Here is an 18,979-nt window from a genome sequence, read left to right as displayed (position 1 = left end):
ACACTCTTCCATGTTCTGGAATTCAGATCATCTGGTGCTCTCAGAAGGGCAGAATGAACTGTAGGATCGTCACATTAGGACTCTTCAGTGACAGACTCTAGAATAAACACGCTGTGACTAACACTGGCTGCAAGATGACCGGACCAAGAAGAAGGAACTCTCAGAGGAACACACTGTAACTTTATTTTCTCTTTTATCTAGCACATACAATAAATGCTAAAACACGCTTAATGTTTGGAGTTGTGTATTCGATAAATTCAATAAACAGATAAGCAGTGATATATCAAATACAAGCATTAAAAGTTTTTTAAAAGTAAATGTCTGTTTAGAATAAATGTTGTTACAAAAGCCAGAACTGGATTCTAATAAAACAATTTAATAAAACAAGGCACAATGTTTAAGGCAAAATTTATGAAGAAAGTATATAACGTTAAGATCACATTTTTAAAATATCCTTTGGGGGAAGAGGCACAAGAATTTAAAATAGCTTAAACATTATATTTAGAATATCAGCCATAATAAAGTAAAATAAATTTGATACAATAGGACTATATTTTTCCAAAACAAACTCTACTGTTGAATCATATTTCTGAGTTAATTTTAATTATGTATATACTTATACAGATATTTTTAATACACAGACTTTAAGTGCAGAAAATTAAGATGTCAGAGCATATATAATGATTTGACCAAAAAGGTAACATCTTTTCAGCATCTTTTGTTTTTGAAACCCCCAATTTTAAAAAGCTAAGACTTGTTATTTAAAAAGCCTTTCTATGTTTTTGCTGATCACACACACAAAGAGGGCTGAGAATGTGACACACTTCAACACAAGTCTAGACATGACAGTTAGAAAGTGACTAGTGAGTTAACACTGTTTCTCACAACAGCAGTGCTGACCATGTAAACTGTGCAAGTGACTCCCTTAACCATCCCCAAAACCAACTAGCTTAGTTACAGCTCCAATGCCAGCAAACAGCAATGCCAACTCACCCAAGGCTCCGCCAGCTAGAGTTTTAAATAATACAGTTATATTCAATTTATTTATGGCCGAAAGAACCAAGTACATTCTGATGAATGCAGAGTTTTCTGCATGTAAATCGCCTTCATTAAGCTACTAGATTTAATACATACACGAGACTGAATATTATATCAATCACTGAGACTAAAGTAAAAGCCTAGCAGCCCCCATAAGAACTACCTTCTAAATGTTCAACTTTTTTTGTGAGTTAGTGGAATGCTTCTTAATTCAATCCTTAGTAAATGCAGATCACAAAAAATATAAAAAGAATGGAGGGTTTTATTCATATTAAACTACCCCCTTTTCAACCTATATGAAAATTGTTGCTGAAACACACTAGACCTCAGTGACAATATTTTCATAAGATGGTGGAGCATCTCTTATTCTTTGTGGTAGCATACACATTTTAAATAAAATACTATATAAAAGATACACTATTTGACCAGGGGGCAGGGTGGTAGTGGTGGGGCTCCATCCTTGGTTCTGGAGGACTCTGATCTCTGGCACAGCGTCATCAAGATTCCCTCCCAGATTTCCTACATACATAGTGGGCCCTGTTGTGGGCAAAGGAACCTCTCAGGAGCAGTCTTTCTCCCTCAAGTCAAATACAGATCGCACACACAGTTACTGCTGACAATTTATCATATAATATACTTCCCCCCCCCCACACTTAGGGCTAAATGGAGGACGTAGGCACTTTCAGACCAAAGGACATTGCTGCCTACTATACTAGCAAAAGGATCACACGATGACGGAAATATAAAAGTGCACACTACTAATGTTACGTAATTATATGCCTAATGTATAGCTAGTGAAGTCTAAACAAACACTTCTTTTTCAGTACTGGTATAGAACTACGTGCTAAAGGTCATGCTGCCTCACAGCCTACACAGCACCTTCACTGCGGTATATGCCTAGTCTAACTTAGGAACTCAATATTTTGCACTAACCAAAGAGCAATACTTATAATGTCTACTTTCAGATGAAAGGCAAATCATTTAGGTAAAGGCACTTTAAAACTAAATGCAGCTAAATAATCTTACACATACACGTTTACTGGTAAAGTATCTACAAGCACTCACATAGAAACTGAAGAGAATAAGCATATCTTATATGTAAATAGCTACTACTAAGTAATTGATCTGTAGATTTTAAAAAAACACAATGAAAAGGTAAACATTAACCAAGGCCACCTGCTGTATTATAAATACAGGTCAAGGAGGGGCTACTTTCCAACTTTGGGAAGAGCAAGGCTGAAAGCCTACAGCTTGCTGGCTCTCCTTTATGAGGAGCGATGTGAACAGCTTCCCAGCAGCAGGAACCAATATAATAATTAGTAATAATAATAAACTTAGCAATAAGGTTTTTAGATAATATGCCACTTGGTATATCAATTTTAAAACAATTCACTATTACTCTACAGGGCCTTACTGGCTCAGGGATTTGCTGGGGTACCTATGACTTCTCTTTCTCTACCCCTTGGTGCTTTTAAAGATCTGTTTCATCTAACATCCCAGCAAACAGCCTCTTCTTGATTCTTCATTTAAACCCAGCACTTCAGCATCTGACAGAACTGGTCTGCAGTGGCATGCTGTATTATTAAGGGGTGACTTTTGCTTTTATTTACATCACCCCAAAATGTCACATATTTCAAGTACAATTTATAATGCACATTTATTTTTAATATTGGCAATAAAAATTTAAAGAAAGATTTTTAGACCAAGAGGCACCTTTGGCACGTTTTAAAGTTAAAATATTGAGCAGGCTATATGGTATTCTCAGCAGTTGGGAAGCTGAAGCAAGAGTTAACACAAGCAAACCAGACTGAGCTACATAGCAAGCTCAAGGCTAGCCTGGGCTACACAGCCGGGCCCTGTCTCAGAAAATAACTGTGTAATGAAAATAGGACTTGATTCTGAAACTCTAAGCATTCAATAGCTAGATAAGCATGCAGTTGTAACGAGTTAGGCTGACTACCATTTAACAGTCTGCTGACTTCAGAAGAAGATCATCTTACTGCTAGACAGCCAACTCCTCTCATACTAAGCTAGTATCTAATCATCAGTTAAAAAATATAAAAAAGAAACAAGAAAAAATTTAGAAACTACTAGCAACTTCTGTGAAAGATAAGGCCAAAGATGAGTTTAAAATAACATAAAAGCTAACTGCAGATTTCATTACAAGCGACCTGTGCCAGGCATGGACTGTAGCTTGTTTAACACGCACCAGGCCCTGTACCTATCCCTAGCTTCCCCACCCCTGCCAAAGAGACAGCTGCACACTGCTCATAGACTTTAACTATATACATAGAGAATCACAATAAACACTCTGTTGAAAGAACACCATAGGATACATCTGTATGGAAGAGGCTAGAAATGATTTCTGGCTGGAGTATTTACAACTATAAAAGAAGAAACGATATACTTTCTAGGAGGCTAGAAAGGGTACATACTGTTAAAGGCTCTATTTACAAGACTATTTACAAGTAATTCCTAAAAGGCTACTCAAACTATTACTAAGTCAAGATGACTATCAATCAAGAAAGTACAAGTATTTAATCCAGAAGAATATGGTCCCATCAATTTGAGCATTTTCCGTGAAAATGTTCAGTGTTGCTTAACTAAATGATCTAATTACAAAGCATTTACAAGTCATCTTTGCTTTTCCCAACCTTGCAATCTGCTGCTTACAGATGCTTACTTGGTGAAATAAACAAAGACTTTATTTATACTGTCTATCATACAATTACATTAGCAGTAGAAACATCATTTCTATAAACACAGGAAGAAAACTTCTAAATCAAAAAAAGAAAAAAACTAATCTTCCTACACTATTCCGAGGGAAAGGTAAGGGGACTCACTATAGCAGCGTTTCACAACTGCAGCCACGAAACTCTTGTGTTTCATGACGTAACACAAACACACATACAAACCCTGAATTACCCTAGAACCTACTAATATATTCTACTAAAATATATATACAAGAAACCTAGCACGCAAATACTGAGCATACAGTTGGCTCCCGATAAAGCACTATTTAGAGATCACCCGAGGCTCTAATGCAATCTGAAACTACTTTTGGCACTTAACCAACCAGGCTTCCTGTTATTACAGGTTGGTTAATGGTCAGCAGTGAGAGTTACATATTTTCTAATGTTAGCTTATACTTTTAGTATTTTTAATTGCATAATCAACTTAGCAAAATTAATTTCCAACGACAGTAATTGTGTCACTACTTTTCTTCCACACCTTAAGGATATCACTGTTTTCTTAATCCTGTCTTCAGCGTTCAGTGGTTATGCTGGCTCTGTGAACCACTCTCCTATGGATGAACATAATGGGCTCTGCTTCACTCTCACTTTATGTAGCTGTAGTTTCTCTTCTAAATGTAGGGGAAGGCTTGGTTTAGTGAACAAGAGGAACAGGGGACAGACACTTGGCTAAAATCCACCTCCTTTGAGACAAGTTTTCATGTATGTAGTCCAAGTTGGCCTCAAATTCACGATGGAGCCTAGATTAACTCTGAAGTCCTGATCTTCTGCCTCTTATCTCCCAAGTGATGGTCTGGAGGTGTGCACACCTATGCCCAACTTTTCCTCATTTAGTCCAATATTGTAAAGCAGGTGTTCTTAGTCTACTAGTCATCTAGATTTTTTTTGGTCACAAACTTTTATTTTGTCTTTTGGTGACTAGACACATGAAGACTTTAGCCTCTCATTAAGTGTAAAAGCCAACTGCCATGGAAGCAGTTGGTGGTGTACATCTGTAACTAGGGAGGGGGAGCCCCTGGAATTGCCACCTGGAAGATCCCCCATCTCTCCACCAGATGGGAGATCTTCCAGTTGGATCTCTGAGTTCCAGGCCCTCAGAACTCAGGTATTATCGGTACAATTTTTCAACTAGTTGGTTAAAGCACATTTCCAAGTGTTTTGCACAGTGTCAGGTTGTAGGCTGCTCTGAAATAATTTCTATAATAAGCTTCCATAATCTTGCTAGGATTAAGGCACTATAACACATCACGGCTAGATTTTATAGTTAGTAACAATCACACAAAATAAGAGCTGGTTTAAATATTCCATTTAAAAGTTACAGTCCTTACTGTCCAGTTAGTTGGTCATAAAGGCTTTCAACAGTCCAGGAGTAACAGAAGGAGAAGACTCATTTTATTTATGTATAGTGTTCAGCATAAACCAGGACAAGCCTAGGAACAGAACTGTGATGACTTCTATATTCAACTCAGCTGTCCTAGGTGACACCACTTCTGGCTGATTACATGATTGTTCTTTAGAATGAACCATTCTGTTAGTGTTTCTTCAAAGACTTACATGAAAATTGTGACCAATCAGCTGAACTTTGAACTGCCATTCACAATAAATTACACTCAAAGAATCTGAACATGGAACTGGACTCACTGCTGTCAGATGTGTAGATGGAATGTGAAACCGTCCTTTCTTTCACATCATGGCAACTCTTACATGGACATTCAAGATGAAAATGCTCAGGTCTCCAACTTCAAGACCCATTTTTTTTAAAAGTCATTTCTGTTCAGTGTTTTAATATTTTTCAATACCCACTGCTGCTCAACCAAGAAGAACTTTCTGCATTCTGTGTGCAGCAACACTGGCTTCATCTTCTGAGTCAGACTCACTCTGGGACGTGGAGCTGTGTGAGGCTGAGCTGCAGGGGGAGGAGCATTCTGGAGAACACAGATAGTGCATGAGGGGGAGGCGGTACTTCCCACAGAAGTCCACAAACTTAATTTGTCTGACACAACAGTCAAAATAGACTCCTAGAGGGAAGAAGAATATAACAAGTCAGTAAAACTCAAGAGCATTTTGGAGATATGTTACATATAAACTCTCTTTGGGACTCTTAAGTAGAGGTTTTAGAGCAGTTCCTTCTGACAGAGCAGTGCAGACATAATGGGAGATCTTCCAGGTGGCAGTCTGATTGCTAACGCCAGAAAGGCCAGCGAGATGGCTCAACAGATGAAGGTACTTCTGCCAAGGCTGACAACTGGAGTTGGACCCCTAGAATCTACAAGGGGAGGAGGGAAGAATGAACTTCTGCAAGTCTTCCTTTGCGCACTGTGACATAATTCATTCATATTTTCAATCATTTCTTGTTTTCTAAGACAAGAAAAAAGGCAAGACGATGTATCTGAAAGGAGGCAGCTGAGGGAGGATGGGACACTGTTTATTTAGCATGTTTTCTCTGGGTTAATCTGGGGAGGGGGCAGCATCTGACAGAGACTGCAGGATGTGTGAAGTGCCCTTATTCTGAACCCCCTCCTCAGTGGCTAGCACTGTCCTACAGCCAGAAACCAAAAACCTTCCTTTAGTAACGATTAAGGAAATAACTACCATACAAGAATATTCAGAAAGGGAAATAGCTGTTAGCACCCATTCTTGTCTTTTGGGAAATCAAGGTCACTTATAGCCCAGGCTGCCCATAAAACTCTAGCCTGGCCTTGAACTCCTGATCCTCTTGCCTCCACTTCTCCCAAGGGTTTAGGATTAATACATGTGCACCATGACTGGGAGAGCAAAACTGACAGAAACAAAATGCCATCTTACATTTATGCAGGCTCTAAATCTCCATGCTGCAAAGCTGATGGTCTCATGTAGTTCATACAAAATCAAACACACTCTGGTAGACTGAAATTGGTATTTCCCTTATTTGGTTCTTAACTCCACTCCTGAACCATGGCCCTTCAGTGAAGTAGAGCTACAGCTAGAGCTAAGAGGGAAGCAAAGGTGGCTGTGTGGCCAAACTCTAGCTGAACCTTTAAAAATACCTTACATTTCTCTAACATACAAAGTCCATCTCTATGGCTACAGTATAACCAAACTATATAGATTTGTGGCACAATGTCTCTCTAAAGAGGAATCTCAAACTGCACATCTAAGTTTCCCAACTATCACACGATGGACCAAATATTCATTTGTTCGTTCGTTCATAAAGACAGGATCTCACTATGCAGTCCTGGCCTGCCTGGAACTCTGTATATATGCCTCTTGAATACTTGGAATAAACTGTGTGCCACCAGGCCTGGCTCCCCCAAAGCTTTTTTAATAGTTTACTACTCTGAACAACTTAGAAAGTAGACATATCAATAGGTTTTTAATAAATCCTGGTACCCATGTTAGCTTCCTGTAGTATTCTCATCTGTAAACTTTCAAACTCTACAAAGAGAAAGTGTCTTATAAATGTCATGATGTTTACTTACAGTTCAATAAGGAACCTGGGGTAGTGGAAGTAGGGAAGCATGTAAAATGACTGGTTCTATTTTACTGATTTATTGATGGTATCTGAGATTTTAAAGTAATCATTTTTGAAAGGCATTCCTTAGATAAACAGCTCTTTGGAATAGTAAAAAAGTCAATACAAACAAACCAGTTTAGAGAAGAGAATTCTTTTCTCTTTAAGGTGCACTTCCAGAAGGAGATGGATCTCTGGTGTGAATGCTGCCTCTTACAAGTCTCCACACCCTAGTTTCAACATTGCCCTGCCACCACCAAAGCTGCCTCAAGACAGAGGCCCGCAGAGGAAGGCTTAGCACACTCAGTACCCAGCATGCGCCCTGCTGAGAGAGGCAGCCAAGCCAGCTGGGGGAAGGCTGTTCTTTACAACCAGTCTTTTTGTAACAATCTCAGAGAAACTTAATTTGTACCTGTATAATAATACCTCAAGACAAGACTTTCTGAAACAAATCTTACCCCAGCTTTGATATTATTATTATACAACATTTTCCTGGTACTTACCCTTGTCTTCACACCAGTACCTTATTTAAAAGCAGTATGTTCCTTAACATGCTCTAAATGTAAATCCTGAGCCATACATTCCAAGTTCTTTTGTACATCCAGAAATGGCAGCCACCCATTCTGCTGTCGTACATCTTTAAGCATACCTTAGTGCAGGGAATCTCCACCTTCCTAATGTAGTGACCTTTAACACAGTTCCTCATGGTACAGTGATCCCCAACCAGAAAATCATTTTTAGTTAATTCGTAACTGTAACTTTGGTACTGTTGAGTCGTAATGTAAATATCTAATATGCAATCTCTGTGAGTAAGAAGCACTGCCTTAGTGGTACCTAATACAATAAATAGTAAGCTTTCAAATAAACATGGAAGATAGTCAAATACTTTTAAACTATTTCTGTGTTTCCTTTCATTTTACCATCTTACTTTTATTATAATGCTCCAAGACAAAATGAAATTTCCAGGGTGCAAGTTCCTTTTCTTTAAAGCTAAAATTAGTGTGAAAATAATTTTTAAGGAAGGAGGAGGTTGAAGGGACAAAGCATCTTACTTTCTATTAACTGCCTTTCTGTGAGAGAAGCCTTAGCTAATTAAAACAATACAACATCATTTTACATTTAAATTTAAAAATAAATTTAAATTTAAATTTAAAAATAGCTAATCAACTTACCACCGCACTTTGGGTTTGGACAATTGCTGGCTGAACCCAAGTATCTAAGAAGATTCCCGGGAAGATCATAGGGAGTGTAAGAAATACTTCGGATCTTAATGGTCCTTGCAGCTAATTCCAGAAGAGTCGGAGGGTCATACGTTAAATCTCTAACAAAACGAACAACCAACGGGTTTCCTCGCAAACTCAACTCTTCCAGGTGAATAAGATTAAGGATCTCTCGAGGCAGGTATGTCAGCAAATTATTATGTAGACTGAGGGATCGAAGCGAATGCAACCTAGAATGAAAGCCACACAGAAACCAAAGGACACGGATAAGTAACACAGAGGAAAGTTATACTTACATACATTTCTATACGTACATGAATATTTGTGTGTATATGCAGTGTCTGAGCTTTCCATATGGATTAACAATTAGGATTAAGGTCAGTAAGTGAAAAATTAAGTATCTAAACCCAGCTCAGTATACAGTTTTAAAAATGCTATCAAAGACTATCCCTCTGGGATCTTAAGAGTACTGAAAACATTTACAAAGTATTCTGAGCTCTAGCTGAGATAAACAATAGATTTAAAGACACCAGAGGGCAAATTATATCAATTATACAATAAAAAAGATTTTATGTATATTATTAATAATGATTCTTTTCATTACAAAGCCACATCAGGACAGGAATCCTTAAGATCAAATACAAATTGTCAAGTTCCATAAGACCCAAGGAAAGTGATGTCAAATTACTACTCTATTCTCTTATCCCCCCCCTCCCCATCCCCCCCCCCCCCCCCCCCCCGCACCCTACCCTTCTCTTTCCAGTAACAAGAAGAAAATGGAATGGTTGGGCCAGGCAGTAAAGCCCATGCATTGCAGGCACAAGGACTCAAGTTCAACTGTGAATATGCCAGTAAAGAACAACAACGTCAGGTGTGGTGCACACTCATACCCCAGCTCTGAGGAGGCTCAGGTGTGGTGCACACTCATGGCCCAGCACTAAGGAGGCAGTTCCCTGGAGCCTTCTGGCCAGCTAGTCTAGTCTACTGGTAAACAAGATACCTCCTCCTCCATCTCAAAGAAAATGAATGGAATCCAGGTCATTATCTGGCCTTCACATGCAAGTGAACATGAGCATGAATACTTATACCTACCTGTGCGCGCGCGCGCACACACACACACACACGCACACGCACACGCACATGCACACACACACACAGAGCTAAGCAAATATTTTGAGGAATAAACCAGAGCACTTAAAGTAAAACTGAAAATTACTCAGCTCATAACAAACTGCAGAGCTATTAATTACAACATTCTGAGACTACCTATTTCCTTTTCCATTTAAATTGAGGTCTTACTATGTAGTCCAAGTTGGTCTTGAACTTAAGGTTTTCCTGTTTCACTTCCCTAGTGCTGAGATTACTGGCATATTCTTAATTCCTTTCAGTGGTTCCTAACCACAGATGTCTGTGTCTATGGCGGAGACTACTCACTGTGAGAGCTGAGGTGGCACACTTTGGATCTTGTTGTCACACAACACCAAGTAATTCAGAGAAGGCAGATTTGCTAATTCTGGTGGGATTTCTTTAATGAAGTTTCCTCCAAGGTATAAACATTCTAAACTGCAAAAACAAAGTAAATAAATACAAGCTGGTCAAGATACTCTATTGTCTCTACTATAACAGACACAGTGTATCTACTCAGTCACTAAATGTCTTACTCAGGATTTGCTATGTGCCAGGCAGTATACAGAGAATGTAATCCCTAGGGATCTTGCCAGACAAGACACTGCATGATTAAACTACTAAACAAGAGGGACAATTCAAGCACACTGAAAAAGAATAGGAAGGGTCACAGCAGTTCTCACCGGGAAAGCTTCCAGAGTATCGGGAATTCAGCTGGGCTATGAACCTAGCCTTTCAGATGGCGAGAAAGAGCACATCTGTAAATAAGAGAGTTTTCCTGAAGACCCCAGACAAGGCTGGAGTCACCAGGTTACAGGCACCCTGAGATTCCATGCTGGCATGCTTATGTTTGATGCATTTACTAACTGGCAACAGGAAAACAAAAAGTCCTGCTCACCTTCCTAGAAGGGCAGAAAATCATATGCCAAGTTTCTATATTGTTTTTTTTTTGTTCTTGTTATAGCAAGTAAATTCTTCAGAAGCAACTTGAATAAATTACGTAAGCCAGACCATACCATGAAATTTCTAGGTAATCCTGTTTTCTTAACGAAATAACACCTTACACATACTACAACACCATTCTCTAATGACTGTAGCAAGGCTGCTTTTGAAAGATGTTTTCAGGGAGGTAGTAGTCAGCTCTTACAATAAAATAAAAATAAACAAAACACACACACACACACACACACACACACAGAGAGAGTATTTGAAACGTTTCTACTATTGCTTTTGGTTTTTTTTATTCTACTCAGAACTATCATTCTTTTAAAAAGATTTTCAAACAAAACACAAGTAAAGTAAAACAATAGCTTTAAAGTGGGAAAAAGTAGGCTACTGGACTATTATCCAAAATAGGAATTATCTCATGGACATTCTTTTGCATGTATATGTGTGCATATGTGCATGTGTGTAGAGCCAGAGTGGACATGAGTATCTTTCTCAATCGCCATCCACCTTAAACACAAGGCAGTCTCTCCTCTGAGCCCAGACCTCCACCTCAAACCTCTACCCCTTGCCAACACTTAAAACAACAACAATTTGATGGTGTGAAAAAGGTACCAATCTGTACCTTTACATCTATAAATCTGCAGCTTGCTAAGTAGTGAAACTTAGTATAATCTTTCTGTGTTCCTGGTCATTTGTATATCCTCAAAGCATTTTGTCTCCATATTATTTGCTGGTTTTCTCATGTGTTAGACAATTTCCATTACTTTGTTGAGAGCTTTGCTGTTAAATTTATGTGTTCTGAATAGCTTTGTTTCTTTGTGGCCTACTTTTGTTTTTATATGTATTACAAGAATTCAAGCTGACTTTGTAAGAGGAGCAATTCAAAAGCTTTCGTTTGTCGTTTGCCTTCTTACTGGATGCCAGTCTCCTATATAACCACAACATTCCCCTCAGGTTTCTGCCCCTCCCCCCTCCCTATACACAAAAGCTACACTGCAGACACATTCAAGTTTCTGACTCCTAAAACTTCCTCTTAAGTGTTACTTAACTCATATGAAGCATTTCTCTTTGTTCTTTTAAATTCATTTAGATTGAAATCCACTTCCCTTGATTATCAATATGCTTCCAGCTTTTGTTGTTGCTGTTAGCATTTGTTTCAATTCTACCACTTACTGGCATAAAGCTGCTGCGGTTCCCATGGGTTCATACTGTGAACGCTTGGTTCCCAGCTAGTCAAGTGGGCCTCTAGTGGCAGACAGCTGAAGGTAATGCTGTTCCTGGTTCTTGCCATCTACCAGGTAATAATCCACCTTTGGCACACATTCCTCCTTGAACTGAGCTGCTCACTCCCCGTGCCTTCCCACCACAAGAACTAATCAGTTCTTTCCACAAGTTACTTCAGTCAGGAATTTTGTTACAGTGAAACAAAAACAACAATCAAGGCAACTACTAAGTAATTAGCAGGCAGGTAGGAATACAGAGTAGATAAGCTCCCAGGAGATCAGGGAGCAGAGCAAGGCAGGAACCAGGGACTGACTATCACCTTCAAAGGCCCATTCATGTTTTGAATGGGGCAATGCAAGATTTCATCATGATATTCAGAATGGGTTGCAACTTAAAAGTTACAAAATATTTATTTCTAGAATTTTGCATGTAATATTTCTGGGCCACAGTTGATTTTGAGTAATTAAAACCCAGTAAAGATATATAAGTTTGTGTGGGAGATTACTGTATATTTTTTCTAAGAATTTTGAGTTTTTCTCATAAATGTCCATTTTAAAACTTTTCTTGCTGCTTCACTGAAAAGTTCCTTTTTTGCCTTCTAAGTTAGGAAACACACTTCAAGTCCTATACTGGTAGCTACCTATCATAGATATTTCCTCAATATAATTATTCCCATTTATTAAATTTCATCTGCCTTTTATAAGCTCACCTTCTTTATTTGTTATGTGGTGACTTTAACAGTATATCAATTGTATATTCTTTTCTATTTGATTATGTAAAGCTTTTCAAGCAGTGCCCACCCACTATCCCCTTTAACCAGTTATACATGGAAAATGCTTTTAGCTTCTTTAGTCTAATAGGTATATTGGATATATACTAAAAACATATTCCATATTATATGTCTAGTTAAAGAAAAAATGGAATTAAAGTGAACAAGGAATGCACAGATGCAGAAAACATACACACACACACACAGGCTTCTTGAAGTAACATTCTTGTATTAAGTCATTTACCTTCAAATGCTATCTCCTTAAACAAGATTCAAAAGCAGTTACAGAAAGAAAGGATTTAGTTCATCTTATACTTCCAGTAACAGTCCATCACTGGGAAGTCAGGGCAAGAATTTGGAGACAAGAACTGAAGTAGAAGCCTTGAAGGAATGCTGCTTATTGGCTTGCTCCTGGTGGCTGGCTCTGCCTGCTCATTAGCAGTCAAGTCCTCCTCCCTCCCCCTAGTATTATGACATTTATTAGAATAATGCTATGGGTTAGTTGAAACAGAAAAGAACCAATTGAGTTTGCTTTCTTAAGCTGACCCAGGACAACTAGCCCCAATAGTGGCATTACCCACAGTGAGCCAGGTTCTCCAATATCAATCAATTAAGAAAATGAAGGACAGGATAGTCTTGTGAGGACATTTTCTCAACTGAGAGTCCCTCTTCCCAAATGATTCTATCTGTGCCAAGTTGCAATAAAACTGGCCAGCAGCAGAATACCCCAACATACCAGGAAATAAATAGGTCATCAAGAATGGTTTGCTTCTTTTTGAGTTGTGGTCAATGGGGTCCTAGAGATCCCTAAATATTGTCAGTGCTTCTGATTATTCTCTAGATCTTAGTAGTAAGACTAAATTGCTGAAGACACTCTATATTTGAATCATAAAACATGGAGAAATCAAATGAGTACTGACCAGGAAGCTTCATGTCTATTGGCTAGCTAGAAGGTGCTATGTATGATAGCAGAGGAGAAGAGTAATCTCAGCCATTGGTAAACCTTTCAGGCTACATGTGCCCTTCCCCCAGCCTGGAGCAGGCCTGAAAGACATTGTTTACCACAACATACCAAGTGATAGGATCTAGGTGGAGTTATCCACCTTGCCTACACAAAAGCCAAAAAACGTATATTTACTTGCTGATGAATCCTATATAAACAAAGTTTATATTTGTAATGGCCTGATTTTCTTCAGGGGAATAAAGCCAATCATAGAAATGAAAAGGGTTCTAGCACCCATTTGTTATTTTTAAAATGTCTTTTTTGTTTTTGTTTTTTTAAATTTTGCCACTAAGGGAAGGATCAACACGCAGAGTGCAGAGATCTTGTCTAAGACCTCTAGGAGAGGCAGAGAGGCCAGTGGCACATGTAACCAGGATCTGTTATTCTTCCCTGGAATGCGACAAAGTGGACACGGGAAGTTTTTGTGGCTCATATAATGCTGTGTAACTTTTAAAAACTGTTCTTCTCTGTTCTTTACAAGGACAGAATCTTCTTCATGTGCCACAGTACTTGACTTGGCTCAAGCAGTGGCTCTTGCCTCGAATGTGAAGGTCACACAGTCCACCCTTAGCACCAGGAAGGGAGGGGAGGAGCAGCACAGCACAGGGCAGCAACAGTATATGCCAGGTTGGAGAAGTTACACAGACTTGGGAAGAACATGATGTTCAAGAGGGCTCAAGTGACTGTAACACAACCTCTCCATTTCCCACCATTAATCAACGATTTCAGAATAGTTAGCAGTCTTGAGAACTGAAACACCGAACTCTTACTATGGCCATGATCTGGCCTCAAGCAACTCATTCACACAACATCTCAGCTTCCTCATCCTTGAAAAGAAGGAAATGAACTAGGTCATGGTCAAAGCTGCTTCTTTCTTTAGGAGTACAATTCTGCAATGAGCCTTTTGGCCTACATCCAAGTAGAATTCATTAGCTAAACCTTTGCTGATTCCCATTAGTAGAAAAATAAAGCACAGGACTGAACAACACAAAATTGTGATGCAAAAAGTCTCATAATGTATCAAGTCAAAGACACAGTGACTAACAGCCTGGAGTAGCTGTTGTCAGCACAGAAATCAGGTCTACCACGTACAAATGGCCTGACTCAATCCTCTGAATCAAATATGCCCCAGAACAGAAGCCTAGGCACTCAAGTCCTGACTAGCCCTAGCTGGCCACTGAGGAAAATTCTTGGATTTGGCATCAGAAACCCCAGAATTCAAATCCAGTTCTACTACTCAATAGGCTTGTGATCTTAAGACCTCATTTCTCTGAGCCCTTGTTTCTTCCTCTAAAAATGGAGAGTGTCTTATCTTAGAATTATAGACAACCTAGCACACCTAAGCTAGGGGCCTACTGCACTGCATATTTTTAAGTTTTTAAGTGGAATTTTGCTTATTTCTTTTTCCGTGTGATGGAGACAATACTCTCCCTGAGTTCCTCTTAATATACTGGGATTGATATGAAAGATTACATGTTAAAACCAAGAGGAGCCAAAGCCTGTCCAGTGAACATAAATCCCTCTCAACTGATAGCCCACCTTTTCCTAGCACTCCTGTTGTAGGTCACCATCTTTTTCAGTCTACCACAGTGGCCTCTTACCCAGCCCCCACATCCCCTCATCTTCACCCTCTCCACTCCACAGGAACAAGACGTGTGCACTCAGAATACAATCCACACTCCATGGAAGCCTTCAAGATGTGATGCACTCTGAGTGGCCCCGAGTTTTATCTGCCACTTTCTAGGGCAATGGTCATTTTTCAGCAGTTTGGTAATTCTCCTTGCTCCTGGACTTTCACATACCCTTATTCTTACTTGGATTGGTCCTAATAACCTCATCTTCACTGTTACTTCCTTCAAAAGCCTGACTCAAATGGCACTTAGTCAAGGGCCAAAATAGGTCAAATCCCTGTTGCTCTGTCTCAGGGCACTAGCCCTAGAACTCAGGAAAATGTCAGACACATCAAGTACTGTGCAAACATCTATGGAGTAGCAAATTAAGGGACACGGTATCCAGATGCCTCGTTTGGCAAACAGGAAGTGCTAAGTGGCCAGCGGAAGGGTGAGATGTGAAGAAAAGGTCTTGTTCCCAAGTCAATGTTTTCCCGTTAACTGGAAGGTTCTGTCTGGCTCCACATTCTTTTATCTTGGCTAATCCAATAAAAAAGCTGAAAACATTTAACAAGTGGAAGACACTTTCTTGTCTTACTTCCAACTCCTCTGCAGGGCACCATAGGGTGCTTCTATTGTCCTTTCTGTACCTCTTCATGCCAGCACACTCTACACTACTGACTAAGCTGCTAGAAGAGGCGGACGGCTCCTGTAAGAAAGGAATTACATTCAGTAACATAGATACAATGGTGCGGTGCGTGACACATAGAGGAAGTACAGTTTGGGCTCTAATTGTCCTGGGAACAGTTTAAAAAAAGATTTTGAAATGTGAATAGTTCCTCAGGGTCAAAGGAAGCATATCTCGGTGAAGAGGTTTTGCACCCAACCCCACCCAATACAATTTGGTGAATGACGAGCTGCCTGTCTATGGAGGGAGAACGCAAGGCAAGGCTCACTAACTCCACAAATGGTACTTTGGGTGTCGTTAAAAGGGGGGTGAGGGAACTGGCAATAGAAAACCAAGGAAGTAGGTCAGAGCACCTCCTACGCCACGTTAAAGTCACAGAAGACTTACCAAGAAATCGCCAACCTCTCTGTTAATGGGTGCCCATCTGGCTCCCTCTCTGGACTCAAGAAATAAGGCGAAGTCGGGCTTAGTGGCGCATGTCTTTTAGTCCCAGAATTTGGGAGGTAGTGGAAGGCGGAGCTCTGAATTCGAGGCTAGCCTGGTCTACACAATGAATTCCAGAGTTCATTAGGGGGCGAGTGGCGTGGCGGGTGGGGTAGGGAGGGTGCGGTGGAACTGCCTGGAAGACCCAGGCCAAACACCGCGCAAAGGCCACCACCCACTCAACCATAGTCAGATGCTACCAGTGGCGATGGCTCGCCAGTGCTTCCCCCCCACACCCCACCCAACCTGGTGCCACGGAGTTCGGGCCACCGCCCCGCTCCCCTACCCACCCCACCCCGCGTCTCGCAGTCGCTCACCTCTGCAAGTTCTCGATCTCGGCGGGGATGCTCTGCAGCTGGTTGCCGCCCAGGCTGAGGGTCTGAAGCGCGCGCAGCTCCAGCAGCGAGGCGGGCAGCTCCTGGAAGCAGTTGCCGCTGAGGTTGAGGACCTGGAGGCTGCGGCAGAGCGGCGACTGGGCCAGGCCCTTGGGCAGCGAGCCCGGGCCGCCGAGCCGGTTGTTCCTGGCCAGCAGCGTGCGCAGGCCGCTCAGCGTCAGCAGCTCGGGTCCCAGCGCCGTGAGCGCGTTGCCGCTCACGTCCAGGAGCTGGAGGTGCGGGAAGCCGCTGCCCAGCGCCCGCGGCAGCGACGTCAGACGGTTGTACGGCAGCAGCAGCCGCAGCAGCGCCTCCCGCGCGCCGCGCCGCTCCTCGGCGCGCGCCTCCAGCTCCGACTCCAGAGCCTCGGCCGACACGCTGAGGCGGGACCAGTTGAGTTCGGCCTCCCCGAGCGCGGCCTCCTCCATCCCGCCGGATCCCAGGCCGCGAGCCGAGGCCGCGCGCCCCGGAACCTGAAGCGAGCGCCGCGTCGGAAGTGGCGCGGCGCGGCCCGGCCCGGGCGCTCACCCCGCGGGCCGGCCGAGTCACGCGATGTCCAGGCGCGGGGTGCGCGCGCCGCTCGGGGGGCGGGCTCCGCCTCACGTGGCGCGCGGCGCGGCGTGGCGTCAGCGGTGCACGAGCGGAGCCCTGGCGTGCCCAGGAATTGTGTGAGGGAGCTATGCTCGCCCGGACGTCCCGGGGCTCCCGGAGCGAGCCAGAGGCCTGAGGCTCCCTGGAGCCGGCTGCTCGCCCTTTATAGTCCGGCGCCCCGTGGCCTTGGCCGCCAGAGTAAACAGCTCCGGGGCTGACGATCCCGCCCGAGGGCCTGCGCGTCACGGGGCGCCTCCTCCTTTGTTCTCTCTTGAGACCGGGCCCCCATTTCTGCGGGATCCAGGGAGAGCAGCCATGACAGGAACGCGCAGCCCGAGAATTTAAAGTCTGCAGGAGAGCGGGCCTGGTCCCCGGCTCTGAAATGTAGAGGCAGGTGTACTGAGTTGGAGGCCAGCCTGACCTACATAGCGAGTCCCAGGGTTAGCCAAGGCTACACGGTGAAGAACAAAGGCTTCTCTTCGAAGCCAAAGCCAGAGATTGCAGTCGCCCCCTGGAAAACTTGCTTAAAGACCTTCCCTTCTCTACTTGCCTTTTGTCTTTTAAAGTAGCATTGTCTACAGAGGCGTTTCAGGACAGCCATGGCTATGCAGTGAAACCTTGTCTGGAAAAAAAAAAAAAAACCAATAACAACAAAAAGCGCCATTGTAAAAGTAATGTGTGTCAGAATAAGAACTTTGCCCATGTCAATCACAGAATCACTCCTGTGGGCTTTGGTTTCTTGTGGGTGGGAGTGAGCTTGGGAGTTGGATAGAGGAGACCCCTTCATTTGAGCTAGCTTACACTGAGCTCAGATGGAGAAAGCATTCAGAGCCTCTTCAAGTGCGAACTAGATAGAATTTAATTGGGAAATTCTTGACTGACTCTAATTCACCAATTCCAATAGATGTATTTTCATCCTGATCCTATTTAAATTTCCATCTTTTCTGAGATTACATTTGTAGTTTTAAAGTCATTAATGAAAATGAGAGAAATACTAAGCTTAGTTTCTTGCCGATCTTAAATACAAGAAAGTTACAAGGCTATGTGGTAACCAGTGGGATTAAATTGTTTTTAATCCTAAAAAACCATAATACTCAGTTATGTAGATGAGAGACTTCATGCTTCACACCTAAGCTTTATGATCGACTTGTCATGGGAGGATATAGTTTGTTAGTTTAACAATCTATGGGTGAAATTTAAGAAAAAAAAAGTGTGCCTGTCATAGTGGTATCTGCTGTTAATCCCTACACTCAGGAGACAGACAGATGGGAGCATCTCTGGGAGTACCAGCCTGATCTACATAGTTTTAGGACTGTCAGGGTAACAAAAAATTAAAAAAAAAAAAAAAAAAGACTGTGTCTAAAAAAATAAAATCTGCAAGTATCTTGAAGACATCTGATTTGAAAGTTTCTTTTAAAAGAAGGGACCGTATTTCAGATCAAACTAATATTCTAGAAGAAGCCCTACTGTGATCAAGACTACTTAATGCCCTAAAAATGTGTACCCTTGATAAAACAACAATTAAACAGTAGCAATGTAAAATGAGGAAAAAAAACATGATTCGGAAAAAGCTAAGATTACACATCAGGTAATAGGGAAAAGATGATCTCAATAATAGAAATTGAAGTTATGTAGAAAGTCCTGAATAGGACAGAAACTCCTT

At 41.6% G+C, this 18,979-nt stretch overlaps 2 protein-coding genes across 3 annotated transcripts in view; one reads left to right on the top strand and one right to left on the bottom strand.

Annotated features, from left to right (window-relative positions):
• Window positions 1-18,979, top strand: part of LOC117717563 (V-set domain-containing T-cell activation inhibitor 1-like) — a 52,967-nt gene that overhangs the window by 15,543 nt on the left and 18,445 nt on the right. The gene's annotated exons all lie outside the window — the stretch shown is intronic.
• Lrrc58 (leucine rich repeat containing 58) lies at window positions 159-17,285 on the bottom strand. The gene is made up of 4 exons (XM_034514935.2): window positions 16,669-17,285; window positions 9,936-10,064; window positions 8,454-8,731; window positions 159-5,809 (listed from the first exon to the last, which is right to left on the bottom strand). The coding sequence occupies exons 1-4, from the start codon at window positions 17,151-17,153 to the stop codon at window positions 5,601-5,603; spliced, it is 1,101 nt and encodes a 366-aa protein (XP_034370826.1). The 5' UTR covers window positions 17,154-17,285; the 3' UTR covers window positions 159-5,600.

Source organism: Arvicanthis niloticus, chromosome 12, assembly GCF_011762505.2.
Source record: "Arvicanthis niloticus isolate mArvNil1 chromosome 12, mArvNil1.pat.X, whole genome shotgun sequence".
Taxonomy (NCBI): Eukaryota; Metazoa; Chordata; class Mammalia; order Rodentia; family Muridae; genus Arvicanthis; species Arvicanthis niloticus.
Note: the sequence above shows the minus strand (reverse complement) of the source record. Positions and strands in the feature narration are given on the sequence as shown.

Excerpts from the sequence above, each read along its gene's own strand:
- Lrrc58 (XM_034514935.2), bottom strand. The coding sequence starts at position 17,153 with ATGGAGGAGGCCGCGCTCGGGGAGGCCGAACTCAACTGGTCCCGCCTC. Across the intron at positions 10,065-16,668 it reads GAGATCGAGAACTTGCAGAG|TTTAGAATGTTTATACCTTG; the intron begins GTGAGCGACTGC and ends TTGTTTTTGCAG. Across the intron at positions 5,810-8,453 it reads TCCAAACCCAAAGTGCGGTG|GAGTCTATTTTGACTGTTGT; the intron begins GTAAGTTGATTA and ends TCTTCCCTCTAG.